Source organism: Pogona vitticeps, chromosome 15 (genome assembly GCF_051106095.1).
Source record: "Pogona vitticeps strain Pit_001003342236 chromosome 15, PviZW2.1, whole genome shotgun sequence".
NCBI classification, from domain to species: Eukaryota; Metazoa; Chordata; class Lepidosauria; order Squamata; family Agamidae; genus Pogona; species Pogona vitticeps.
In genome coordinates, this window is record NC_135797.1 from 3,741,682 (window position 1) to 3,766,558 (window position 24,877).

The 24,877-nt window shown below is 54.9% G+C and overlaps 1 protein-coding gene and 1 long non-coding RNA gene across 7 annotated transcripts in view; one reads left to right on the top strand and one right to left on the bottom strand.

Moving 5' to 3' along the window:
• Positions 1-702: 702 nt before the first annotated feature.
• The window catches only part of SHC1 (SHC adaptor protein 1), a 30,581-nt gene continuing 6,406 nt past the window's right edge, over positions 703-24,877 (bottom strand). For 3 of the 6 annotated variants that reach the window (XM_078382243.1, XM_072984379.2, XM_072984378.2), the window contains exons 2-13: positions 14,923-15,084; positions 13,010-13,080; positions 10,985-11,048; positions 9,216-9,335; positions 8,323-8,376; positions 7,430-7,481; positions 6,742-6,868; positions 5,682-5,853; positions 4,768-4,828; positions 4,327-4,467; positions 3,553-3,803; positions 703-2,768 (exon numbers count right to left, since the gene is read on the bottom strand). In XM_078382243.1, coding sequence (XP_078238369.1) covers positions 2,640-2,768; positions 3,553-3,803; positions 4,327-4,467; positions 4,768-4,828; positions 5,682-5,853; positions 6,742-6,868; positions 7,430-7,481; positions 8,323-8,376; positions 9,216-9,335; positions 10,985-11,048; positions 13,010-13,080; positions 14,923-15,084 — 1,404 coding nt within the window. In that variant the 3' untranslated portion in view covers positions 703-2,639. Of the gene's footprint in view, positions 2,769-3,552; positions 3,804-4,326; positions 4,468-4,767; positions 4,829-5,681; positions 5,854-6,741; positions 6,869-7,429; positions 7,482-8,322; positions 8,377-9,215; positions 9,336-10,984; positions 11,049-13,009; positions 13,081-14,922; positions 15,908-20,100; positions 20,161-22,868; positions 22,929-24,877 lie in introns of those variants that run through there. The other 3 variants (XM_072984377.2, XM_072984376.2, XM_072984375.2) reach the window with 3 other exon arrangements.
• On the top strand, positions 16,117-24,555 carry LOC144584943 (uncharacterized). The gene is made up of 2 exons (XR_013539440.1): positions 16,117-16,239; positions 24,018-24,555. It is a non-coding gene; the product is annotated as an uncharacterized LOC144584943 (long non-coding RNA).

Consider the following 24,877-nt stretch of genomic DNA (forward strand, 5'->3'; position numbering starts at 1 on the left):
TTTATTCATTGTTAGACGCCCGGAGTAAACACTGGGTTAGATGGGTGGTATAAAAAATCAAATAAATAAGTAAGTATCATAGCTTGTTGTGATGCACAAACACAGTCCCTTCCTCTGTTCTTAATTGTATAGGCTAAAAGTTGAAGACACAAGAGTAATCCCACCCAAAGGCACCTTTTAGATAGCAATGCGGGCCAAACATCTGGGGATCCAGGGGTGATTTTTTCCCAGGATCCAGAGTGTGGTGCACGGTTCCTCCAGATGAATCAGTCTCTCCTGCGCTCTTTCTATCAATCTCCTTCAGACCAACACAGGTTTCTAATGTCAAACAAAACCACCTGCCCAATTTCTTGTTCCAATAAGGTGCGCCGGGAGGCACCTTGTTTTAGAGACTTGCCCACCCCCAGCAGTGCAAGTGTGCTCCTTTCCTAGGGGAAATGGGGGGAGGATACCCCACTCTCCAACGGATGGGTTCCAGGGGCCATGGCATTTTCCCCCAAGATACACAGACGCCTTTGTGTAGCTCTGGCAGTGCCAACGACCCATTCATGCTGCCTGCTACCTTTCTGTACCATCAAATGTCCATCCCTCAACAGCCGTGCCCTTTTGCCCGCACCCCACTTCCTCACCTGCCCTCCCTCCTCCTCCTCCTCTCGCCGTCCCACACCCTGACCCCCAAGAAGCGTCAGGGCAGCCGTGGGCTAAAGAAATACCAACTTTAATAATAACCGTTTGGTTCCTTTGGTATAATCAAGATAAAAGTCAAAACTGATACAAAGAGAGAGTGTGTGTGTACAGGACGAAGGGAAAGGTGAGTGGGGGGACAAAGACCCACGGAGTGGTGGGGCAGGCACAAGTGAGAAGAGGTAACGGAAAGGGCTACACTTTGGCTTCTGGAGGATAACAATGGACATGCAAGAGAAAATTAACAAACTTATGTACAGACCTGGTGAGGAAGAGAAAGAGGGATCAGCCTGAGTACTGCAAAGATACACTCGTCCCCCCTCCACATCTCCCTCTTCCCAAATAAACAGCTTTCCCCCAGGCCCCCTTTGGATTGCTCCGGGGAAAAACTCCCTCACAGCTCGCAGGCTTGCTCGAAGGAGAAAACTGAAGCTTGGGGCGCAGCGTCCCAGAACCCCAAGAGGCCTCTTGTGCTGTCGAGACTGTGCTTTGGGGTGTAGGAAGGAGAGGGGGAGAGTAATGGAGGGCTTGGCCCCAATCAAGCCCATTTTCCCCTTCTCCTCCCTGGCCCCCTTTCTTTCCGGCAGGCCAAGCCAGCTGTATCCCTGGGGAACACTTATTTTCGAGGGCAGGCATCCCGGATCGCCGCCTTGGGATGGCTGCTCTCCCAAATCCTGCGCTCCATCCGTCTTTGCCAGCAGGCACACAGCCCCCCCCCGGAAAGGCCAGACAGGACAACGGCGGTTGTGCAGTTCCACGGGAGTCGGAAGGAGAGATGCACTCCAGGGCAAGACAACGGGAGGAAAAACACCGTCCGCCCTCAAAACGTCCAATATTTCAACACCCCACACCAAGCTGGGCTGAGGGCTGAGCAAGGAAATTTGGGCTTTTTAAACTTTTTTTTTTTTTTGCATAAAATCTCAGACCTAGAAAAGGGTCAAGGCACACAGAGTTAATATGTAAAGTGAGTTAGGAGGGCGGAAAGGGGGGAGGGCGAAGGGGCGTATCTGCATTTGGGAGGGTATAGTGGGGGGCTAGCCCTCCTTTCTTTGTGCTTTCAAAAAACAAAACAAAACGGGAGGTTTGGGTGGGGGGAAGAGGCGGTTGCTTCGCCACCCCTGAAAAATAAAGTGGCTCGCGGGGGGGGGGGAGGACTTTGGCATTTTGTGGACTCGGCAGGCTTCTGCTAAGCAAAGGCAAGACACAGGCCTCCTTTGGGGTTTTGGCTGTGGAGAAAGGGCAGAGCGCGGAAGGGTGGCAGCCCCTTGGGTGAGGCCTGTGAAGCCGGGGCGTGTGTGTGTGTGTTCTCGTCCCCCCCGCTGAGAGAAGACGCTATTCTTGGATCCGGAGGCCCCTCGGCAAGGTCTAGCGCCTTGAGGAGCACTGGGCAAAGGGATGGGGATGGTGGCGGCGGCGGCTGCAGGATGCCCTTAACGGCAGCGGCAAGATGTGCAAAGGATACGTGCGTGAGTGGGATTAGGGGCCAGGTTGAAGGAGAAAAGGGGGTTCCTTCTCCCTACCCAAAAATACCGGCAGATCCCCAATCGAGGCGAGTGAGGCACCCTCTGGCAGGGACCGAGTCTGCCTATGAGAGGGCTCTGGGTGAATGCCCAGTGGAGACGCTTGGGGCCCCTTGACTGACTACAATTCCCATCATTCTTCAAGCCCCGGGCGAAGTCCACTAGATCCTCTCCCCAGCCTCGCTAATCCCTGCTGAGCGGGTGGGTGGCACAGATGAATACATGGCTATGGGGGGGGGGGGGGTGAGAGTGACAAGACCGCACATGGCACACAGCTGGCAGAGCAGCTGAACCCTTCAAGGCAAGGGAAGCCACAGAGGAGGAGGAGGAGCAGCAGCAGCAGCAGCGAGAGGGAGGGATGGAGGGAGGCCGGGAGGGAGGGAGGGGAAAGCTGAGAGGTGCCCCCCCCCGCATCCAAACCCCCAGCCCTGTTTCTCACAACCTCCGCTCCACGGGCTGCTGTAGGCACAGCTCGCTGCCCGCCGAGATGATGGGCAACCGATTGTCCATGTGGTAGCTGACGAGGTGACTGACGCTTTCGAAGCGATGATCCTTTGTCCGCACCTGCCAGACAGAAGAGAGGATGAGGCCGAGGGCTTGCTCTGGGATCCGGACACCCCCCCCCCGGCTCTATGGCACCAAGAGGTACAGTTGGACCCCTGTATCTGCAGAGGATTGGCTCCAACCCCCACCACCAGGATGCTGAAAAACGCGGATGACAGCAAGCACTAATATCATAACGAACGCTATACATGGCATGGTCTCTGACTCCCTTTAGGGACCAGTTCTGTATGATTAGAAATATGCATTTTTAGGTTTTTTCTTTTAATGCTTCTAATTTTTTCACACCGTGGATAAGTGAATCCGTGGATACTGATCCCGCAGATAAGGGGATCCTACTGTATTCCTTAGATGTTTATAAGCCCCAGACTCTAAGCCTCCATCCCTGCTTGGGTGTAACCTAGTCAGTACAGGCCAGTGTGTGATAAGTAGGGCTCTTCAGTGTTTCCTAAAGAACTAGGGATCATAGTTCTTCGGGAGGTGCCTTCTATCGCCCCTAATGGGCAGAGAAACTACGACTCCCAGGAAGAACAAGCTTCCCTTTTTAAAAGAAAAGCAAAGGCCTCAGAAGCTGATGGGACAGGTCAAGGGACTCGAAAGCCCTTCTCTTCAATTGCCGTCTCGTGGCACACCCCTACTCCCCCGCCATGGCTTCTACTATCTAGGGCTGATGGGAGTCGGAGTCTAGCTGCATCTGCACACCTACCCCTCTGCCGCCCACTTAAAAGCCAGGGCAGGAAAGACGCTGTCTCCCGCCGCGCGCCCACACGCCGCAAGCAAGACTCACCACGCCTTCGGGATCGACCAGTAGCAGATGCTTGGGCTGACCTCTCTGCAGGCCGGTCAGCACGTACTGGCCCGGCGTGGTGGTGCTCTCGCGCACGAGGAAGTCCCCGTTGCTCTGAAGCAGCCTCTCGGCCTCTTTGCGGCTCATCCGGCCGTGGTACCAGGGCTCCCGGCTGAGCTGTTCCTCCATGGAGGCCAGCAGCTGGGCGGGCGGGACAGGGGGTGGCCCGCGCAAGGCGTCCTCAAAAGGCTCTGGGGAGGAGATGGAGAAAGGAGGCGGGCGAGCCGTGAGACGGGGAAACAGGCCAACTGCCCCCCCCAAGTCAATGGCTTTGGGGGACCTCTGACATCCCCAGCCATCCCCCAAAAGCTTCCAGGAGCAGCTGCCTGGGTGGAGAAATGGGGCACACGGTTTACCAAGTCTTCCTCAAACCACGAAAACAGCAACCCAAGCAATCCAGAAGTTGAGTCCTGGAAATCAGGGTGGCTCTTTCTTCAAATTTTGAGAGGATCTAATGCAACCTCGAGGGATTTCAGAGACAGAAAAAGGGCTCCAGAGCCTCCCAACGTGTCTCAAACTTGCACGTGACTGATTTGGCCTTCTTTTCGGCAACAGTGAGGTCTAGAAGCATGGGGAAGGGTTTCGGTGGAGCCGGTTCGCTCATCTTGGGCCTTCGCTTCCTCGCCCAAGCGGAAGCTGTGTGAATGAGGCCATTCCAGGCTGCCGGCCGACGGGACTGTCAGAGCATTTCTGGATCCCGTTTCTGCCACTTACTCATGTCAAACAGATCTTTCTGGGCGCTACCGTTGGCGTTGGCCCCGGGACCGCCCTGCCATGTCTTCTCCAGGTTCTGCACGTTGACGTAGGAGGGGTCATCAAAGAGATCCGTACGGCCGGGAGGGCATCGCTCCCTCCCTGCAAGGAAAGGACAATCTTAAGTTTGCCTTGGAATCCCCGATCAGCCATTCAGAATCACTTCTAACCAACAACAGCCACCGTGACAGCATGAGGGAAGTTGAGATAGTAAAAACCCGGCGATACAGAGCCAGCCCTGTGGGGAAGGGCAGAACCAGCTAGTGATGTAGACCCTCCACAAAGGGAAGCTACATGGAACCTCCAGATTCAGAAACAGTCTACCTGCAAAACAGCAGAATTCAGCCCGCGACCCCAGCTGCAGAGGGCTGCTTCAGCAGCTCGTGGGTAAGGGGCAGGTACCTTGCAGAGCCGCGTGCGGTTTCCGGGATTCGTAGTCCCCAGCAGACATCTGTCCGACGGGCTGCAAGGCAAAAGATGGGATGTGAGTGCAAGGTAAAGACAGGAAGCGATCTGGCAGCCCAAGGGCTGGTTTTCCTTTTCAGGAGAGCTTTCTGGACGGGGCCTTCTGCAGGATCGCATGGCCTGTGGCAAAAAGGCAAGGCCTCGAACCCCTGACTGCAGCTTAAAACCCTTGCTGTCAGGAAACTAAGCCCAAGGAGATCCTCTGAGGATAGAGAGGTGTTAACAAAAGCTGGGGTACAAAATGATGCCGTCGCGGAGAAGGGAAGAAGGGCCCTCTGGGGAATCCAGGTTGGGAGTCAAAGAAGGCTGGATTCAACTGGAGGGGGGGCGCTGAGGTTCCTCTTAAGTCAGCGATGAGCAAAGCACAGCCTTGAAGGTCATGCTTTGTTTTAGCTGCGGGGGGGGGGGGGGAGAGAGGCAAACAGCAGCTACGGGAAACCTCCGGGAGCGCTGATTCGATTTTAAAAACAGGTCAGAGAACCTCCTTCTCCCCTTTTAAGCAACGGTTCGCAAACCGAAATGAAACGGAAGCCATTTTTCTTCTTTTCCGTTGGTGGCGTTTCTGACGGCCCGTGTGGTCCCCAAAGGGTCTCCTGGTCCAGAAAAATGTTCTTTCCAAATTCTAGACACCAGAGCAGCCCCTTCCCCTTCTCTATGCCCCAGACCTCCATCGTAACCTTAAAAAAAAACCTCAGGTCCGTGCCCGGACCGCCTCTCTTTCCTTCCACCCGAGCGGGACAAACAATCTTAAAGGATGTGATCACGGTCCAGAATCAAGAGCCCGGATCCTCCTAGATAGGAAGGGACAGGGGAGTGGCGGAAATGTCCGAGAAGCTGCCCCTCCTGCTTACCAAGGTGGCTCCCAGATGGTTGGGCGTGGGGGCCGCGGGGGCTCCGTCCCGCAGGCGCATGTCGACCACGCCGCCCAGGGGGGGCTCCTTCCCGGGAAAGTCGTTGTAGTACTGGTGGTCGGGCGGGGGGTCCTCCTCTTCGTCCCACGCGGAGCCGTCAAAGCCGGCCATCCTGGAGAGGGCGGAGAGGAGAGAGAGGGTCAACAGGCGGGTGCCGCTCCCCCACCGAGGGCACCTGGCCTGATTTTTTCCCCAGGGAAAAGTGTCAGAGGCCTCCGGGAAGCGAACAAACCAGCTCATGCAGGGAAAAGCGTCGGGGCAGAGGCAGCGAGGAGGGGGGGAAAACCCGCCAGGGAGAGGATCATTTATTTAAAATATTTTCTACCCTGCCTTTCTCCTTTAAAAGGACTCAGGGCGGCTTGCATCGTGAAAGCGATGACATTCAAAAGCTAGAATCGGTAAGCATGCAAATATTTTAAAAAGGAATCAAACAAGTACTGTACTAAAAATGGGAAATAAAATCTATACTAGAAGACATCTAAAACAACAGACCACAACAATTCATTTAAAAAAAAACCCGTCATTGTGGTTGTGTGCCACTGAGTCACTTCTAGCTCATGGCAACCATCTCCGAAATGCCCTGCCCTCAACGGCCCTGCTCAGCTCTGGCAAACGCCAGCTTGTGGCTTCTTGTGGGGAGTCCGGCCCTCTCGTATTGGGTCTCCCTCTTTTCCTGCTGCCTTCCCTCTTTCCCAGCCTGAGACGTCCGTCTCGGAGAATCCTGCCTTCTCAGGAGATGCCCAAATTAGGGCAGGCAGGAATTGCTCAGTGGGGCAGGTGGAAAGAAGTGGGGGAAAAAGACATGGAGGGCAGAGGATCTGTTAGGAAAATTGAGAGATGGGGGTCAGGAAATTAAAGGGAGGTGGGCGGAGAAAAGGACGCTTCAGGTGACCGAAGGGGCTTGGGTTCCAACGCTTAACTTAATCCATTTGGTTTCTCACGGCCATCACCGACCGGGAGGAGAGAGAGGGAAAAACAGGGAGCGAGAGGAGCATCTTACCTGTCATGCGGAGTGACCAGCTTGGGTGGGTTCTTGAGGTACTGCTTGAAGCGCAATTCAAACGCCTGCCCGATGGTGCTGATCACGTCCTGGGCCAGCCCCTCAGGACACTCCAGGATGTGGCAGGCTGCAGGGAAGGAGGCACTGTCAGAGAGATGGACCAGACCGCTGCTGGTCCCATCGTCCCCGGCTTTTCGTGCTGGGTGTTTCTGCGCCCGAGGAAGGGACTTGGTTCCTAAACTAGGCCGTCTGTGGGTTCATCGGGGAGAAGGACACAGGACGGGCTGTGCTGTTCTGCCAGACATCTGCCTCTAGGCTGCCCCACCGCTGCCTCCTTATAGAAGTTTTCAAAATAAAGAAGATCATGGCAGCTTAAAGAGAGATACTTCCAATGCTGCAATCTTCTGTTGCAGCGCTTGCCTGCAGATCATAGCCCTGCACGTTACACACCGTGTAAGGGGGGAAAGAGCCATTGGAAACATAAACAGGGAGAACTCAAAGAAAAGGAAGGTGCCTTTTCTCCATGTTTCAGAGATCCAGAGAAAAGCTGGCAGAAGACTTTATTAAGAATTTGCATGGCGCCCAAGAAAACAAAGTCGAGGAGGAGCTTCTGGTTTCTGTTCTGGCGGGATTAAATCCAGGGCTCCATAATATCTAGTTCATGACAAGAAAGCCCGGCGCGTCATACCTCTGTGATTGACGGGGTCTTTGGCAACGTAGGCGACGTACTCCGCTGTGTCCTAGACAGAATGAGAGACGGTGTGAATGCTGGATTTGAACACTCGGCTTCGAGAGAGAGGGCACCGGGTCCAAGGACACAAGGTATGTCCCTAACTCTGCAGGGCGGAGGGGGGGGAGTGGGAATCTGGAGCCCTTTGGTTGGGAACCGGGGGGGGGAACAGCTGGACCATCCCTATTTTCCCAAATGGAGAGCCTATTTGAGAGGGAGAAGTGGTCCGGGTAAAAGAAGCCAGAAGGCTGGGGGGGGCGGAAAACAATTCTGCAGTGGGCCTGTAGAACTCTCTGAGATGCATAGATTAGGCAAAACGAGAGAAATGGCATAATTTATACACGACCCAGCGAGTAACCAAGAAGCAAAGCATGAAGCCCACTGGAGCACTGATAACATTATACAGTAGGACCCCTGTATCCGTGGAAGATCAATTCCAAGCCCCCTGAAGATGCTGAAAATTGCAGATACAAGCAGCATAGTATCTGGCTCCCTCTAATGACCTCTACTGCTGAAGACACCATGGAAATACATATTTCAGGTGGTTTTCTTTTCATATTTTCAGACTACAGGTAAGTGAAACCGCTGATATCGATCCCGCAGATACAGGGATCCTACAGTATTCAGAAACCCTGCTCTTTTCCAAGACGCTGGCAAACAAGGCAGCTACACTTTCTCGCCCATTTCGGCTAGCTCAAGGACCAAAACGCTGCTTCTGTTGAAATAAACCAATAAATACTGAAAGCATTGTTTCTTTGAAATCCGAACAGTGGCTCACACGCGGGCAGGTTCTACTCGGAAGAGAGTGTCGTCCGAGGGCTTCAGACTTCAAACTAACTCTGGACACTCACCGGATCTCCTCCAGAAGCGAACGAGATGGACTGCATATGGTGGTTGGCAATGATCTAAGAGCAGAGGAAAAGAAAAATTAAGAGGCAACAAGAGTACATGCACATCCCCATAGGAAGTCAAGGTATATACGTGGAAACATCTACATCCGTATACGGTTTCATTCTCTCTCACACAGACGCTGCGTAAATCTCTCACCCTCAAAGCTGCACATATTTTCCGCTGGCAGGGCAAGAATGGCTTTTTACCGGGGAGGAAATTAGCTATTCTTTTCGTACAGCTGCATAATTCAAGCAGTTGCACACACCCCTCAGCCCTGAAACGAGACTCTCTGATCTGTGGTTTATGGGTGCGAAGCCCTGGATGGGTTTCTCTGCACTGTTATGAACCATCAGCACTTCCTGTGCATAGGCAGGAGGGAGAGCACTGCTCCTCATAGGCCGTGGAACAGAAATGTTTTGCACAAATTCGTAGACTCATAGAAAAGTGAGGTTGGAACAGGCCTACAAGGCCAACCCCCGGCTCAAATTCTAGATACCGCAAGAGAAAAAGAACAAACTCATTTGTCTCACTCAGAGAGGCTCAAAAACGCCCCACTTTGGGGCCTCAGGATACCTAAATCAAGGAGAACAAGAACTTTTGTCACTATTTTTTTTCTTCCTCGAGATGTACGCCCATACACAAAGGCTCCTCAATGCACAAGGCTGGATCAATGAGCTCCCTTCTGATCAATCACGCCACACAGGATGATGGATGTTCCAAGACTCTGTTGGAAGCACCCTTTCTTTCGACAGGTCTGTCAAGCCAGCAGAAGGTTGAAAGCTGCTTTCTCCTGCCAACAGCGGGCCCCTGCCTGGCACGGACCGTGCCCGGCGGGGGAAACAGGATCCCTCACCTGCTTACAGTCGGACGCCATGAGGTTGAGGCTGCTGGTGGAGATGGTGAGGGTGATCGGCATGCCGGCAAATTTCAGGTTGCTCTTGCCAAGGATGGAGTTGAGGGCCCGGCCACAGGGCTGCCGAAAGGGGTGGGGGGAGAGAGAAAAAAAGAGATGCACCCGGAGGTTAGCAGGCGGGAAAAGCTGGGAGGACCGTCAGGCAGCCTGAGTGGAACATCACAGGCTTACTGCCTGCAAAAGGAAGCAGCCGCTTCCAGTGTCAGGCAGGGGGGAAACTGCCATAAGACGAAAATAGAACCTCCACGTTCAGAGGCAGTCTATCTTTCCTTCCAGGTGTGGCGGGGTTGGAGAATCTGGAAGCCAGAGGAGCCGTCTTCCAGCAGAGACAAGCAGAGATATCAAGCAGCATCAATTCTCCAGGGTTTTAAGACATTGGGGGGGCTTTCCCAGCGCCGTCCTGAGACCTGTTTTACCCACAACGTCCACCCCAGCCTTCCCCACCCTGGTGCCTTTTGCTGTCTGGCACAAAGGGAAGTTCCACCAACGTTGTGCTGCTTCTCGGCTGTCCTTTTCCGGCCCTCGCCTCCGCCTCCCTCCCAGCCCTAGGTAGCCTCTTGGGATTGGGAGACGCTGCCTGCTGGCCCCGGGGGCAAGGCCGGGCCAAGGGTGCAGCGGCCACCGAGGAGGAAAGAGGAGCCAAGGAAGGGCCAAAGGGGTGGGGTGGGAGAACTGAGGAGACGGAGAGGATTGCTCTTCCCCACCCACCCTCCTTCCCGGCCACCGACGCCTCCTCTGTGTCCATTAGAGAGGCCGTTATGGTTATCTATTGATCAACCCTGCCTGTGGGAGGCTTTATGGCAGCCGCTGGGCTTCCATTTCTCTGCAAAGGAGGATCTTAAGAGGAAAGCGGGTGGGCATGGGGGGGTCAGATCCTGCATATACACACACACCCCTCTCTCATGACAGGGCTGAGAAACACACAGAGCTCTCTGGCTCAGCTCTGCCCCCTGACCCAACCCTGACACCAGCATCCTCAGTCATCAGGAGCAGCTTTTTCATGCCTTTCCACCACCACCACCAGAGAAGCGCCAGCCCCCCACCCAAGGCCAGATCCTTCCCCATTTGGGGAGTTAAGGCCCGTGGACTCTAACAGAATACACTGCCTTAAAGGACAGCACTTAAAAAAATTCTTTCTTTTCACTGATAACTCCCACACACACACACACCCCTTGGGGAGAAGCGCAGCGGTCACTCCCCACCTAACAGAGAGCTAAATGATGCTAGAAAGTGAGTGTCCTTTTCCCCCCCGTGGCCGCTGGTCCTCCAAGGTAGACTGCCCCAGAATATGGAGGTTCTATTGCTGTCTCGCATCATACAGGGGCTTGGACACTTCTCTTCCTCCTCCGTTATTTTTTCTTTCTTTCTTTCTTCTTGATCCCATTTTAATAGCCCTGGCAGATTTCAGAAGCCGGTTGATTTGTTTGACAAGGAAGGCTTCTTTATACAGTGGTGCCTCGCTTAACAACGATAATCCATTCCAGGAAAATTGCCGTTAAGCGAAAACATCGTAAAGCGAAAATAAAAAACCCATTGAAACCAAGATCGTCGTAAAGCAGATTCGTCGTAATGCGGGGCAATCGTTAAGTGAGGCACCACTGTATCCGTCTTTTTGGTATCCATCTTCTCGGGTTACGCAGAAAAGCAGGGGGAACTCTCGAGGTGCTTCGACTACTGCCCTGCCCCCCCCCCCAAAAGCAGCAGCTCACCTTTCTCCTGCGGACGGCTCCCTTGGCACCGGGTACGGATTCGCACACCAAGCCAATGGCTTCCCTGTGGAGTGGAAAACAAGGCATCTGGAAGAGGGCCAATCAAGCTCACGGCGAACACCACTCATCCTTAACTAGGCTTGCTCTGTTTACAGGGCAGGGAAGGGGAGGGAGCAGGGAGAAGGCTTGGGCCAGGCTGGCGGTCCGTTTCCCCGAACGCTGCCAAGAAGCCGACCGCCAAAGAACGAAACCACCGCTATCCTTGCCGGTAGGTGACATCCAGCGGCTGGTTCTTAGGGGTAGACTGCCTCTGAACAGAGAAGCCCCACGTGGGTGGCCAGGGTTAAACAGAAGCAGAACGGGCATGAAACAGATTTTATCCTGTGCTAGAGGCTGAAGCAGAGATGCTGTAGATACATCCTGGCCTCCGAGAGCCTCTGCCAGGTGCTGAGAATCAAACTAAACTGACATTCAGGAAGGGTAAGTCCAGCAGATATTCAACAGACTGGCTGCATATTGGTGCTCCAGGCTGGGAGTGTCTGGAAAATCCAGGCAACTACGGGTGGACCAGAATCCTACCCACCGCCACCCCAAAAGGGGCTAGTGATGGGAAAGCAAACCCCAGAACAGCCACTCAGGCAGAGGCACCACAGGCAACGACATAGGGAGCGGTCTGGGAGCCCAGCATCCCTCCAAGTCCTCCATTTCACCCTCAGGAATTACTGTTCCGGTTCGAAAGAAGGAACCACGCAGAGAAAAGTGGCCCCGACAGGATGATCGGACAAAAAGCCCGGTTCTCAGTGCCAACCCCACGACGTGATGAGCCTGTAGACCGACCAAGGCAAGTTGCTGGGGGAGGGTGGGGGGGGATTAGGGAATCGAGCGAGGCCGGTTAATATTTGATGATGCTGTATAAATGCTTCCTGTCTTTAGCAGATTAATTTTTTTTAAAAAATCATGTCAGTGATGGGGTGCCGGAGCCGGGCTGCTAAAGGTTTCCATCTCCTGCTGCTCCCTCCGGCCACCTCTTTCCAGACCTCGTGTCTGCCCGGTAATGGACAAGAGTGCGCACACACACACATACCCTCTTTCTCCCTCTCCTGCAATTATTTCCTCAGCAGCGAAAGGCCAAAAAGGACATTTATTTGAACGGGGGTCGCTCCTTGCTCTGCTTCCTCCAGGCTGAGGTCCTTCTGAGGCATTGGAGTTGAGTACAGTAGGACTCCCGAATCAGCGAGCAATCAATATCAAGCCCCCCCCCGCAGATACTGGAAAACGCGGATAGCAAATGCTATTTTAATAGTCAATGCAACACATCGCGTGGTCTCTGGCTCCCTCTAACAGCCAGTTCTGATAACTTTGCCTTTAGAAATATATACCTCTAGAATTTTTCTTTTAATATTTTCAGACCATGGAGAACTTAATCAGCAGATACTGATCTCACCAATGAGATCCTACTATATAATTTTAAAATGGGCATGATCCCACAGCCAGATGATTTTGGGAACTGGAGGGCCCCCGGTTTTAGGGAAGGCTGCACCCCTTTCTTTCTCTGAACAAGCTCAGCCTGGAACACAACAGGACCCCTCCGACCCACTGCACTAACAGTGACTGAGTGATACGATGAATGCAGGGGAGCAACCCAAGGAACTCCCCCCATGTGGAAGCTCAGGGCAGGGAACTCACACGGAGGTAACAACGGGCAGCCTCTTCCAAGCAAATGCTTCGTTTGGGTTGCATTTGGGGGAAGCAAACCGTCCATTCACGTCCCGTGCAAAAGCACAGCAGGCATGGCTGGGCCAAGAGGCGGCGTGGCTTGGAAGAGGGTGAACCAGAATGGGGCATCATGCAGGAAGCAACGGCGAGCCTCTCCAGAGCAGCAATTCATGCAGAGACACGACGGAACACCTCCCCAACCTCACATTATGCTGTTTCTGCCCCGGGGAACAGCACAAGAGTCGACTGCGCGCCTGTTACGGAGCGCCCGCGGCAGAGCCGTCCCCTCCACCCACGCACGCGGCTCACCTTGTGACTTGAGTCCTTGTGCTGAAGTCCAGCGCCCGCATCGACTGCAGCACCTCCACGCAACCCATGTACTGAGGGAGGGAAGGGAGGAGAGGAAGGGTTAGCCCTCCGTGACCCTCGGCACGCCGACTGTTGGTTCACCATGATCCACACCATCCTGACCCTAAATGCCGGGTCCCCGGGCCAAGGTGTTGAACCTCTGGACATTCTCCACCAAAAGGCAGGCCAGGGGAGTGACACTGGCGTAACTACACAACAGGATTCTGGCAGACGGTTGTCTTTCTTTGTTCACTTTAAGGGTAATGAGCTCCAGGTGAGATGTGGGCCCCTCTTCCTCCCCTCCACTTGAACCCCACAACCACCTTGCGAGGTAGACTAGGTCACGGGAAAATAACTACCCCATCCAGTGAGTTCCACAGCTCAGAGGAGAGACTGAAGCTTGGATCTCTTCCTCGGACCCAGCTATGTCTCTGAATCATCATCACCACCACCACCATCTGAGAATGGCAGAGCTGGAAAGGGGGACCCTCGGGTTCATCCAGTCCAGCCCCTGTCAAGGAGGCCCAGTGTGGGGATTTGAACTCCAAACCTCTGGCTGCACAGCCAGAGACCGACACCACTGGACTTTCCAGCAGTTCTTACGCAGAAGCTCCAGTCAAGGTAGACGTTGAGAGCTGTGTTTCTCCCCACTGTCACAAATACAAGATGCGATGGCCCCTGTGATACAGGACTGCCCAAATCCCTGCCCCAAAGCCTTTGGGACGAAGGCACGGGCTGGGAGTGGGAAGAGGAACATGCCGGGGACTTTAAGATGCTGCCGGTCCCTCTGCAGGAACCATCCTCCTGGAGGAGCTGACCCAGAAGCTGTCCGTGGATGCAGGAAAGCAAGGCGTTTCTCTCTGGTGGGTACCTGGAGCGTTTGTTTCCGCAAAGATCCAACCGGATGGGGCAATGGGAGAAGGGAGAAGGCCCGTGCTGGGTGGGGGAGAGGGAACAAGGGTCTCCCTCCCTCTCAAAGCAGGGTTTGGGGATCCCCCGTGGAGGTGGGCTTCACAGATCGTGCCTGGACTTCAGAGGGTGGCAGCCGCAGCCAGGCGCTCTAGACCCGGCAGTGGGTGAGGAGGGGGAGAGGGCAGGCGGGAGGATGCAAGCGCCGCATGTGTGCCATGCCCCAAGGGACAAGCGCCCGGGCACCCGCCTGTCAAAAGCAATCATGCGCTTGGATAGAAGACCCAGGACAGACGCCTGGCGGAGGCCGGCTGGGTGGGCCCAGCTGGCGGCCCTGAATATGTCGGAGGGGAGGTCAGAGAACAAAAGGGATGCGAGGAAGGGGCCGTCACCCACGCTGGCATGGAAGGGCATTTCTCGTGGCACTCCCCCCGCCCCGTCGCCGGCCAAATCATTACGAGGTGTCCGAAATATTTACTTCCTGGAATCTGGGGCTGAGAGGAAAGAAAGGCTGGAGTTCCATCTGCTTCCCTCAATGGGCAGGCAGTGGCAGGAGGGTCACCGAAAAAGCACTGAGCAGGGGGGGGGGGGTGGACCCGATGGCCTTCAAGGCCTCTTCCCACGTCATGGTTCCATGGGTCTAAGGCACGCTGCCCCGGACACTGTCTCTTTAGCACAACCCCATTCCTTTCCTAGGCAGAGCACCCCTCTCCCACAGAGAACCCCAATTTCCCAGGCGCCCGCAACAGCACTCACGGCCAGAGGGAAGAGGGACACGTCAGCAAGGCCAGCTGTCACCGCTGCAGGGAAGGGGAGAAATTTGGCCCCTCTTTGCATCTGCAAACTAGCTGCTGATCTCGGGGGGGCCACGCTATGGGTCTGCTGCCCTGCCCCCCCCACATCTCTCGCTGAGGGTTCTGCCCCCCACCCCTCCCCAAGCTCCACCCCCTTCCCCGCTCACTCACCCGGACGAGGTAGGAGACTCCGGGGCCCATCACCTTGTCGTCAGGGTGCAGCCAGCCCCGGCTGGGTTTGTTGACGAAGCTGCCGTGGCGGGTCCACTCGTCCCCACCGAGCTGGCCGCCTTCCACCCGCATCTTCTTGCCGCAGCTCAGCTTGTTCATATCCTGGGAACAGAGACCGAGAGTCCGGGCTGAGTCTGGGAGCGGAGCAGAGGCAGGAGCAGCAGGAGGAAGAATAAGAGGAGGAGGAGGCGGTGGTGGTGGTGCCGGCCCGGGCGGGGGCTCCCCAGATCCGCCCGTCTCCCGGGAAAAGGCCCGAAGGCTGAGGAGGGTGGCCGGGTTGGCGAGCTTCAAGTTGGCCATCTTGGGGAAGAAAGAGCACAGGGTGGTGGGGCTGTCCTCCGATTCGGACGAGAGTTCGCCGAGGGGCAGCATCGGGCTGAGCGACGACGAGGACAGCGAGCTGGGGAGGGACAGGGTGGCCCCCAGGGGCTCGACGGGGGAGTCCCCCTCTGCCGCCACCGAGCCGTCTTCCAGGGAAGAGAGGGAGTCATTGCGCAGATGGTTGTATTTGCTTTTCTGCAGGAGGTCCATCGCTGCAAATGGCCGGAAAGGTCCTTCGGAGGAGGCCGCCCCAATCAGGGGAGGAAAAAAGAGAAAGTCAGGGCGGTTCGGGGGGCACCTCGACCAAAGGCCATCTCAGGAGCCCACAAAAGTCAAAACGGACACCACCAGGAGTCCCCGCCAGCTTCCACCTGGCATCGCTGCCAGAAAAAGCGAGAGCGACGTGCAGGCTGGGGAAAAGAATGAGTCTGAGGACGGAGCCTGTGCCACCGAGATGGTGCCCTTCGCGCCCAGAGGCGTGTCCCTACAGACTGCCCTGGTGCCCGAGCAATTGGGTGCTGCTGCTCCAGAGGCTGGAGGCGGAGGTGCTGAATCAGCGAGACCGACAAGGCAACAATCCTCCCAGCGCCGGATGAACGCTGACCCTTGGACAGCTCTCTCGGGTCAAAGCCCAGACGAGGACGGCATGAACTGGGAAATTCAGCAAGCCGCCTCCTGCCGAGAGCAGTCACACCACCTGTTGAACCACCGCCCGCTCCCCCTTCCAGTTCAGTTGCCGCCGCCTGCTGCAAGCCTGACAAGGCCCGTCCTCTTCAACCTGAACGCCCGGCAGCGCTCAGAGACGGGAGCGAGAATCGGGCGCCGGGCGAGTGAATTTAAATCCAAGGATGCTTTCGCGTGGCTTCTCCTCAGGACTGCAATGTGGAGACAGACAGACGGACGTTGACGCGAGAAAGGGAGGAACACAACCGCAAGGTGAGGCGGCTGGCGCGCTCCTTCCACCTCAGCCCGATCCCAGGGAGGTGGCAGTCACAGGGCTCTGCCGCCTGCCAGGAAACCTAACAGAAGCGCCTCTGTTCAGGCACAGAAGCCCACGTGTTAAAACCGACGGGCAGTCCTTGGCCTCTGGCGGCGGGGCTGGTGGGCGGTCGCCGGAGATGCTGGAAGCTGGCGGCGATCGGGCAGCATCCCTGGGGTCATCTCAGGGGAGACCGGGCCGAGGAGGGGCCCTCCGGGGTGAATCCAACCTTGCCAGGGGGACGCAACGGGTCCTGCTTGGATCCTGAAGCTAAGATGGAGGCCCGTGGGGTCCTTTCTGTCGGTCGGTCGTGCTCTCGCTCTTCCCAACACACACACACACCCTGTGGCTGCTGCTGCTTCCCGGCTTGCAGCTGCTGCTCTCTGGCTGCCTGGGAGAGCCTGACGTTAATTACTACCGCTTCCTGAATGCGCTCGCTGGGGCTCTAAGTGACTGCGGATCAGATCCGTTCTGGGGGATGGGGGGGGAAACGCAGCGGCGGGTAGGAGGCGGCGGAGGGGGGGGGAGGACTGGGGAAAGAAAGAAGCCAAGCCCCTGCTTGCAAGAGGAGGGCACTGCTGACTCACCCACCAGCCTGCCTCCTGGGCGGAAGGGGGGAGACAACGGGGGGGGGGGCGTACAGAGGTAAACGGGGCTTGCTCCCAAAGGGGTGGGGTCCTCGGGCAGTTATCTGGAGCAGAGAACAGAGGCGCACGCCCACACAGACACTCAAGGTCACCGGCCGCGTAGGGAGAGAAGCCAAGGAGAGGGCTCTGCCAAGAGGGAGGGGAGGAAGAGGGGGGTGCGGGCGCAAGGGGGGCATCTCCAAACAAGGAGCATCAGCAGAAGGAGAGACAAGCAGCTAAGTAGGTCGAGATTTGTGGGGGGGGAGACACCTTTCCAAGCCCCGATGCTGGCCCGGTCCCTCCGCTTTGCTCCTTTCCAAAGATCGCCCTTGGCCACTATCTCAAGCTCCTTCTTGCCAACAACAGGCTTGCAAGGTAGGCTGGCTTGAGCCTCTCTGGGGAGGATGGAGGGGGCGAGAAGCACTGGGAAGTTCAACGGAGACCGAGGGAAAGAGACCTGGCTTGTCTACGGCAGCAAACAAGTGTTTTTTTTTAAAAAATGGGGCTTGACCTAACCAACAGGGTCCCCTACCTGTATTCGTGTCACCCACTGTTGTTAACACAGCCCTTGTCTTATATGCACAAGGAAGGACAAATAATGGAAGAGCTGATAGCAAGAGCCTGGCCTGAAGGAACCGTCCTGCCAGTCAGGGCAGGGCCCACCATTAAAAAGCCCCCCCCCCCCGAAAACCAGTTTTTGATCCAAGCGCGAGTGCCCAATCGTCTCATATCCCCAGCGATGGATTCGGCAACAAGCACCGAGTCCCTCCTTCCTCCTCGCTGGGCTTTGGGTGTCGAGCCCAAAACATGCCTCACCAGGCTGTTTTTTAAAAATCCACTCAAGTTTCTGGCCCTCATGCTTCCAGTTGCAGGCCCAGCACCCCGCAAAGCCTGAGGCGCTCCCCCCCCCAAGCTAGACAGCTGCTGATAAAGAACAACAGTCCTTTCACAAGACCCGCCTGCCCCCAGGGGCTGACGACTAAAATCTGGCAAACGCAGGCAAGCAGGCGGAGTGGATGACACCCACAGAAGTGGGGATGACCCCGGCGCTCTGCGAGGGTGGCCGGAGCAAAGCTGGGCTCCAAATATGGTCTCCTTCCTGGCCTCAGGAAGCTTCTCCCTCCCACCAGGCAGACCGTGAGAATTGGCTCCTTTTCTACTCCTTGACACCAGGCAAAACTCTTCCCCCCGCCGTGCAAAGGGGCTCTTTAGGGGATAGGGGCCCGGGATACCCCAAATTGAAGGGAGAGCCTCGGGCGAAGCTCGCGCGATCCCAAATGATGCCCGGCTCTCCGTGGCCCCGGCAGGAGGGGCGTGCACGGAGGGGACCACTCGCCCAGCCTAGATGATGGGATTTCAATAGAGGGATCCCAAGAAACGAAGGGGTAAAGGAAGGAGAGTTCAGAACTAGGGCCAGAGACCAACTCCCGCAGGCTTGAGGTGAGGGACGGGGCTGACCCCCAACTCCCCTCGCTTGGCATGGGGGGGTCATTCCTGCCCATCGGGGCCTGGAGGAGGAGGAGGTCAGAAAGGGTTTGCTCGGGGCTCAAGGTCCAGCCATGGGGGGGGGTGGAGGAGAGAAGGAGGGCAGTGGCATAGGGACAGGAAATAGGACACGGCGTAACCCAGATGCTCCTTCCTCTGAGGAAACGGGAGACAGGAGCAGGGCTGAGCATCTCCTGCCATGGGAGGCAGGAAACCCGGGAGGCGGCGGGGAAACAGCAAAATGGAGAAAGTCAAGGTGAACACCTCACACACACACACACACACACACACACACACACACACACACACACACCAGCAATGGCTGGATGTGCTGTGGAGCCGGCTGGAGGGCCAAGAGGCCAGAAGGCGCCCACCTCGGGAGGGAAAAAGAGCCTTTCGGGACCGCCTGGCCCAGGGGAAAGAGTTACTCACGGCTCTAAGAACCTGCCAGCTTTCCAGATGTGCCTGACTACAGCACCCATGCTCCCCAACCACTCTGGGGCAAAGGGAGGCCATAAACGGACACCCCCCCCCAGAGAATACCAGCTTGGGATCAGCGGCCTGACAGATCCTAAGCCGTAGCAAGGTTTCGATATGATTTCGCTTCCGTTTTTCTTTTGTTTGCTTGCCTGCCTAGGTGGCCATTCTTGATCCACACACCCAAACACGTCTCCGTGCATAGACAGAATGGTTTAAAAGCTCTCTCTGGCCAACTTATGCTAGACTTATCCACAATCTGAAAATATTTTTAGAAGGCACTCACCTCAAGACAGAAAAAAGTGAGAGTTCAGAAAGAGAAGAGAGGGGAAGGAAAATGAACAGGGGGGTGGGAAAGGTATGAAAATAATGTGGAAACAGAAAGAGATTAACAATCGCTCCACGGTTTGGAAACAGCGAGAGGCTGGCCCTCGGGAAATTCATTTTCTGGGTCAGAGGGAGACGTGGGCTCAAGGGCAAGGACACGGACTGATCCAGAAGGTGGGACTTGTCGGCAGGACGAGAGGCGGCACAAGGAACCGAAAGGTTCAATATTATCCACGGTTTCTGGCATCCGCAGCGGCACTGGAAGCCACCTCCCGCAGATACCGGGGCCCTTTCTGTCCTTGTTTCCTGGCTGCAGCCCCATTAGCCCAGCAACTTGCCCAGCGAAATAATACTCAGACAGCTGAAGGGCTTTGGCGCCTCAGTTCACATTTCTCCTTTCTGCATCCAAAGACCAGCGAGCCGCCTGACAAACGCACCCCCCACACCGCAATCGATCTCCAACAGGACCCCTGTATCCGCAGTTTCACTTATCCACAGTCTGACAATATTAAAAGAAAATACCCAGAAATACGTATTTCCACAACGCAGCTCCCAAAACCGGCCACTAGAGGAAGCCAGAGGCCATGCCATGTATAGGGTTCACTATTATCCACAGTTTTTGGCATCCGCAGGGGGACACAGAACCGATCCTCCACGAATATGGAGTGGAGGTCCTACTGTTCTTATCTAAGGAAAAAGAACTTCTACATTAAATAGTGAGTTCCCTGGAAGGTGAAGACAGAAGCCCTAGCCTGCATTAGAAAACCAGGGGGGCTCACCGACACTGAAGGGGGGGGAGAGAGAGGGAGGGAGAGGGAGACAGAGAGAGAGTAGAGGCTGCCCCAGCACCACAGCGAGCTGGTCCTCCACCACACCCAGGGACCTAATGGCACTAGCTCTTACCGTATACTCCATCCCTGGCAATTTGGATGCCGGACCAGCCCCTCGTCTTGGGAATCAAACCTGCAGTTCGGTGACAAAGAGGAGTTAGCGAGGATTGCCCGGGGCACGCTACGTGCCGGGGAAGTGGGGGCCGGGAGGGCAGTCCACCAAGGAGAGAAGAACCCATCTGCCACTAAACAGAGCTAGAAAAAAATCAGAACGGTGGTCTTTCCAGGGCCAAGCGATGGGGGCGGTAGATGAGGCAAGGCTGACCCCCCCCCAGCTTGCATCACAGAGACCAACCACTGCCCCCAATCCAAACTCTGCTCCGCAGGCCTACAAGGGTCCACAAAGGGGCTCGGGCAGCTGAAATTCCGCGGTGCACCGGATTTTGGAGGTAGAGCATTTTGGGTGGCGGGCTTCAGTGGGCCAGAAACACCGCCTTGGGGTCCTGGGTCACCCCAATCTAACTCGACAGTTTCTCGACAGCTTTGGGGGGGGGAGACATCAGCAGAGAGAAGCCCTTCCATCCAGCTACCAGTTGATCCTTGGAATTATTATAATAAATAACGCCTAACTATTGATGCATTTCTATTAACGTCTCATTAAGCTCACTCCCGAAAAGGGAAAAAAAATCAGGAAACTATCATGCTTGCATTGACACGTGTCCTTTACAGCTGTTCTGGTGTTTGCCCGGAGGAGCCTAACTGGTGTCATCATTTTAACAAGCTCGACTGTTGTGCAAATTTTGGTGGTGGCCTTGCTTAATTTCTGCTGCAAATAACCTTTTCGCTGGCCCTGCAGCTTTTCTGCACTCCACGGCCCTCAAAGCAACGTCCAATAAAACAGGAAAATTCAGATTCCGAGGGAGTCAAGAAGCCAAGTTTAAAACCTGCTTCGGAATGATGCTTTATCACCTTAAGAGCTCCTCCTGTATGTTTTTAATAGTGGAAAAAATGCCCCAGGCCTGGGCTTACAGAATGAATGGACACCTGACCGAGTCTTCAGTATTTCTTTCCTTCCTGAGGAAGAACTTGGGAGTCCCAGATACGGTCCTGGACAGGATCAGGCTATACTGGCCTCCCACACGCACACACATTCAGCAAGGAGCCTGGCCCTTTAAAATGATGCAGGGGTGATAAGGCCGGCTTGCGGCTCTTGTCTGGGACAGAGGCAGCAGCTGATCGGGCCCGATAAACCAGGAATGATTCACAGGCTGCCCTCTCCCTGGGTAAGCAAAGACAGGGCGGGCCCCCAAAGCAGGGGCCCGGACGCAAACAGAACAGCTTGGCCCCCCATCTGAAATCTGCACAAAGAGCATGTGGGTCAACCTGCCTTGCCGCCTGAGGCAAAGGACAAAATGGCACCTCTCCCCAAACATACATACATCTCCACACACACACACACACACACACCCCAGTCTGGAAGAGAAGGAAACTAGCTGAGCAGCCGGAGTCTGCTTTGCCTGGGGTGAGGGGATGGCGTCCTTTCCCAGATCCAAGGGGAAACAACTAGTTTAGGGGGTGCAGGAGAATCTATGGGGGCTTGTGCAGCCCTGTCCACAGAACAGATAGGCTCAGGAGGAAGAGACAGGATTGGATCAAGTGCAGGGCTGAAACTACTGCTACTACTAATAATCTTAGAACAACAGAGCTGGAATCATCAAGTCGAGCCCCTGTCGAGGAGGCATAGTGGGGGAATTCGAACTCCCAGCCTCCGGCTCCACAGCCAGAGACCTGAACCACCGACCGATCCAGCAGTTCTGGTGATGCAGCTGCTGCAAAAGATAATCAGGAAACAGCAGAGTTTCTCCATGTGGAGCTAGGAGGGAAAATCCTGCCCCGATTCCGATCACGGTTGATAATCCTTTGCAAGAGCGGCCACAGATCTGACCTGGTTTAAAGCAGATTCTTATACATTTCCGAGGTTCACCGAGCCAACTTTCCTGTTCTATGACAAGTTTTAAATATGTTTAATTGTTTTAAAATACTATAGTCATGTCGTCTTTTTAAAACTGCTGTTTGTTTTATAAAATTTTAGTTGTCACGAGCCGAAACTTGGCATATAAATGTTATTTATAGATGTTATTTATGGTTATAGATAAATCAGTTTAGCCCCAGGAGCCAGAATGGTTAAGCTGCCTTTTGCTACAGGCCCCCACCTGGTAGCCAGCCACTTCCTCAATGGAAATTGAGGAGAGGGATGGATCCTGCCCATTTCTGCAAACTTCCACATCAGGAGGGAAAGCAGGCTGCTGGGCCCGCTCGCCAGAGGGAGGTCCCTGCTCGCCATGGCGAGCGAGGGGAAGGGCGACACTTACGCCTGATGAAAAGGAGGAGGGAAATAACACATCTGGAGTCTCGGCTAATGCTGCAGCCCCCCCCCCCCCAATTTGGCAGGCTGCAGGCCAAGGATGGGACTCAGAGGCTTCCCACCCTCTCCCACCCAGAGAGCGCCTGATCCAGGCTTCCTATTTACAGAGTTTTTCTGCACGAGCCAGAATTCCTGGATGGTAAACAAAGACGTGGCATCTCCCCATGATCTAACTGCCTGCACCTTCCACGCGGCGCTGGCTCCCTCCGCACAGCCAGGAAGGAAGAGGCCGATCACAGGCCAAAAACATCTACCTCGGCAAGGGGTGGCGGATTAATCACAAGCCCCTGGTTGCGAAGTTTCCTTCTCTGTTTCGCACACTCGCAGACCAAGTTATAACCTTGACCTACTAAGACGACGAGAAAAACAAACCGAAGCCAGCCGCAGGAGAAAAAGACAAAGAACTCTAGCCTCACCCTTTCCTGGAATTGCGCTGTCTCTTCCTAAAAAGAAGAAATTGGGAAATGCTGAACTCAGAAAACCCACTGCCCGCGCTCTCCCCTCCTCCCACCCCCACCCCATTTTTTGTAGGCCAGTCCCATTTTAAAAGCCATGAAATCTGAGAGATTAGCCATCCGCCTCTGGGCAGGACGGAACAAAAATGTTACCCAATCCCACAACCTGGACGTTTAGTTCTTTGTTCTCAGAAGCCTGCAAAACACACACCGACCACCTCCCATTTCCAGGTGATCCTCAGCCAAAGGAGAAAAATTGACAGGACTCAGATCCGGAGTTGGGGGAAAAAATGTACTTCTTCAGGGACTGACACTTCCAGCCGACCTCTGGGCTCGGCTGGCTGAAGGATTCTGGGAGTTGTAGGCCAGAAAGAGACAGGTCCAAGTTCTGCTGAAAGCTGGCAGACATTTGTACAACCTTCCAGCTTGTTTTAACAACAATGGTATAGCTCAGGGATTGAGGCACCTGGCTGCAGAGCCAGAGGTTGGGAGTTCGAATCCCCCCACTGTGCCTTCTGGGAGAAGAGCCAGCCTGGGTGGCCTTGGGCAAGCTGCACAGTACCAGGGCTCCCCCTAGAGGAAGGGAAGGGTCAAGCACTTTTTAGTACTCTCTACCTGGAAAAATAAATCAGAACTGACTTGGTGGATCAACATTATTATGTAGCAAAGGCTGGCAATACAAGACCGTTTCCTACATCCTGCTTTAAAACAGCCATTTATTCCCAAGCAGGACTGGAATCTTTCTTTTGAAAGAAAACTGGCCCAGGGCTTTGCATGCATACTGTCCCAGGTTCAGCCTCCTGGCATTTCCAGCTAGAGCTAAGACCCAGGAGAGCCACGGCTAATTAGCATGGGGAACTGCCAGCCAGATGAACTGGATCGAAGATCGTTCTCTGTATCCCTGTGGTTTGGCCCAACTGGGAGATGTTGGGGAGTCGATTTCATTAAAACTAGTCTTCCCATTCTTTCCCTCTGAGACCTGGGCAGGGTGGATAAGGATCAATGATTTTTTTCAAAAAAAAATCACATTGATTTCAATCACAATTTAAATTTAAAAAACACTTCTGGTTGTTTATATTTAAATTGATTTTAATCATTTTTTATTTTAAGGTTGAATTCACTCTGGCTCTGGATCAGCATGCACCCCTCTGGCAAATCTTCCTTGCTGACAGGAAGCCCTGAAGGCGGACAGAGGTGGCAAGATATAAGCCATTATTTTTGCTTCCTGACAAAGATCTGGATGCCCTACCCCAGAACAGTATAACCAGCACAGACCTCCTCACCAAAACTTGGATATAAAAGCAGCTCATCTCTCTTCCCTGCCTCTCCCAAGTGTGTTAAACTGCTAACCTCCTCATTCTCCAGGCAGCCCGGCCACGCAGGGTGGGGGATGATGAAATCGGGTGAATAAAGGCTGCGTCAGAAAGGCCTGGAGTCTGCACAGAGCTGGTGGCGGTCCTCCTCCCAGAATCAGGACCCAAACGGCCTCCAGAAAGGACAGAGAGCCCGCCATCAGGCTGCTGACTGAGTTGCAGTCCCACAACGGAAGCCTGAACTGTCATCAGCTGCTCGCCCCCTCCTCTCGATACTGTGAAGGCCAACCCCACAGCCCGTGGTGAGGGATGATGGGTGATCGGGCAACACATCCCTGTCCTCTGCAGACTTGATACCGCTCAGATGAGAGCAAATCAGCCTTTTAAAAAAAGGAGGCTTTAAGGGGAAAAGTTTTTCCCCCCCAAAATGAAATGCAACTGAAGAAGTGGACTGCAGTCCCAAATGTCTCATCATCATGTGCTTCCAAGTCAAATCTGAGTGATAGCAACCCTTTTTTCCAGGGAGAGAATGCTCAGAAGTGCTTTACCCTTCAATTCCTCTAGGGGCACTCTAGGACGGCACAGCTTGCCCAAGGCAACCCAGGCTGGCTCGGCTGCCAGAGATGGAAAGCCACTGAGTTTTCCAGGCAACCCAAT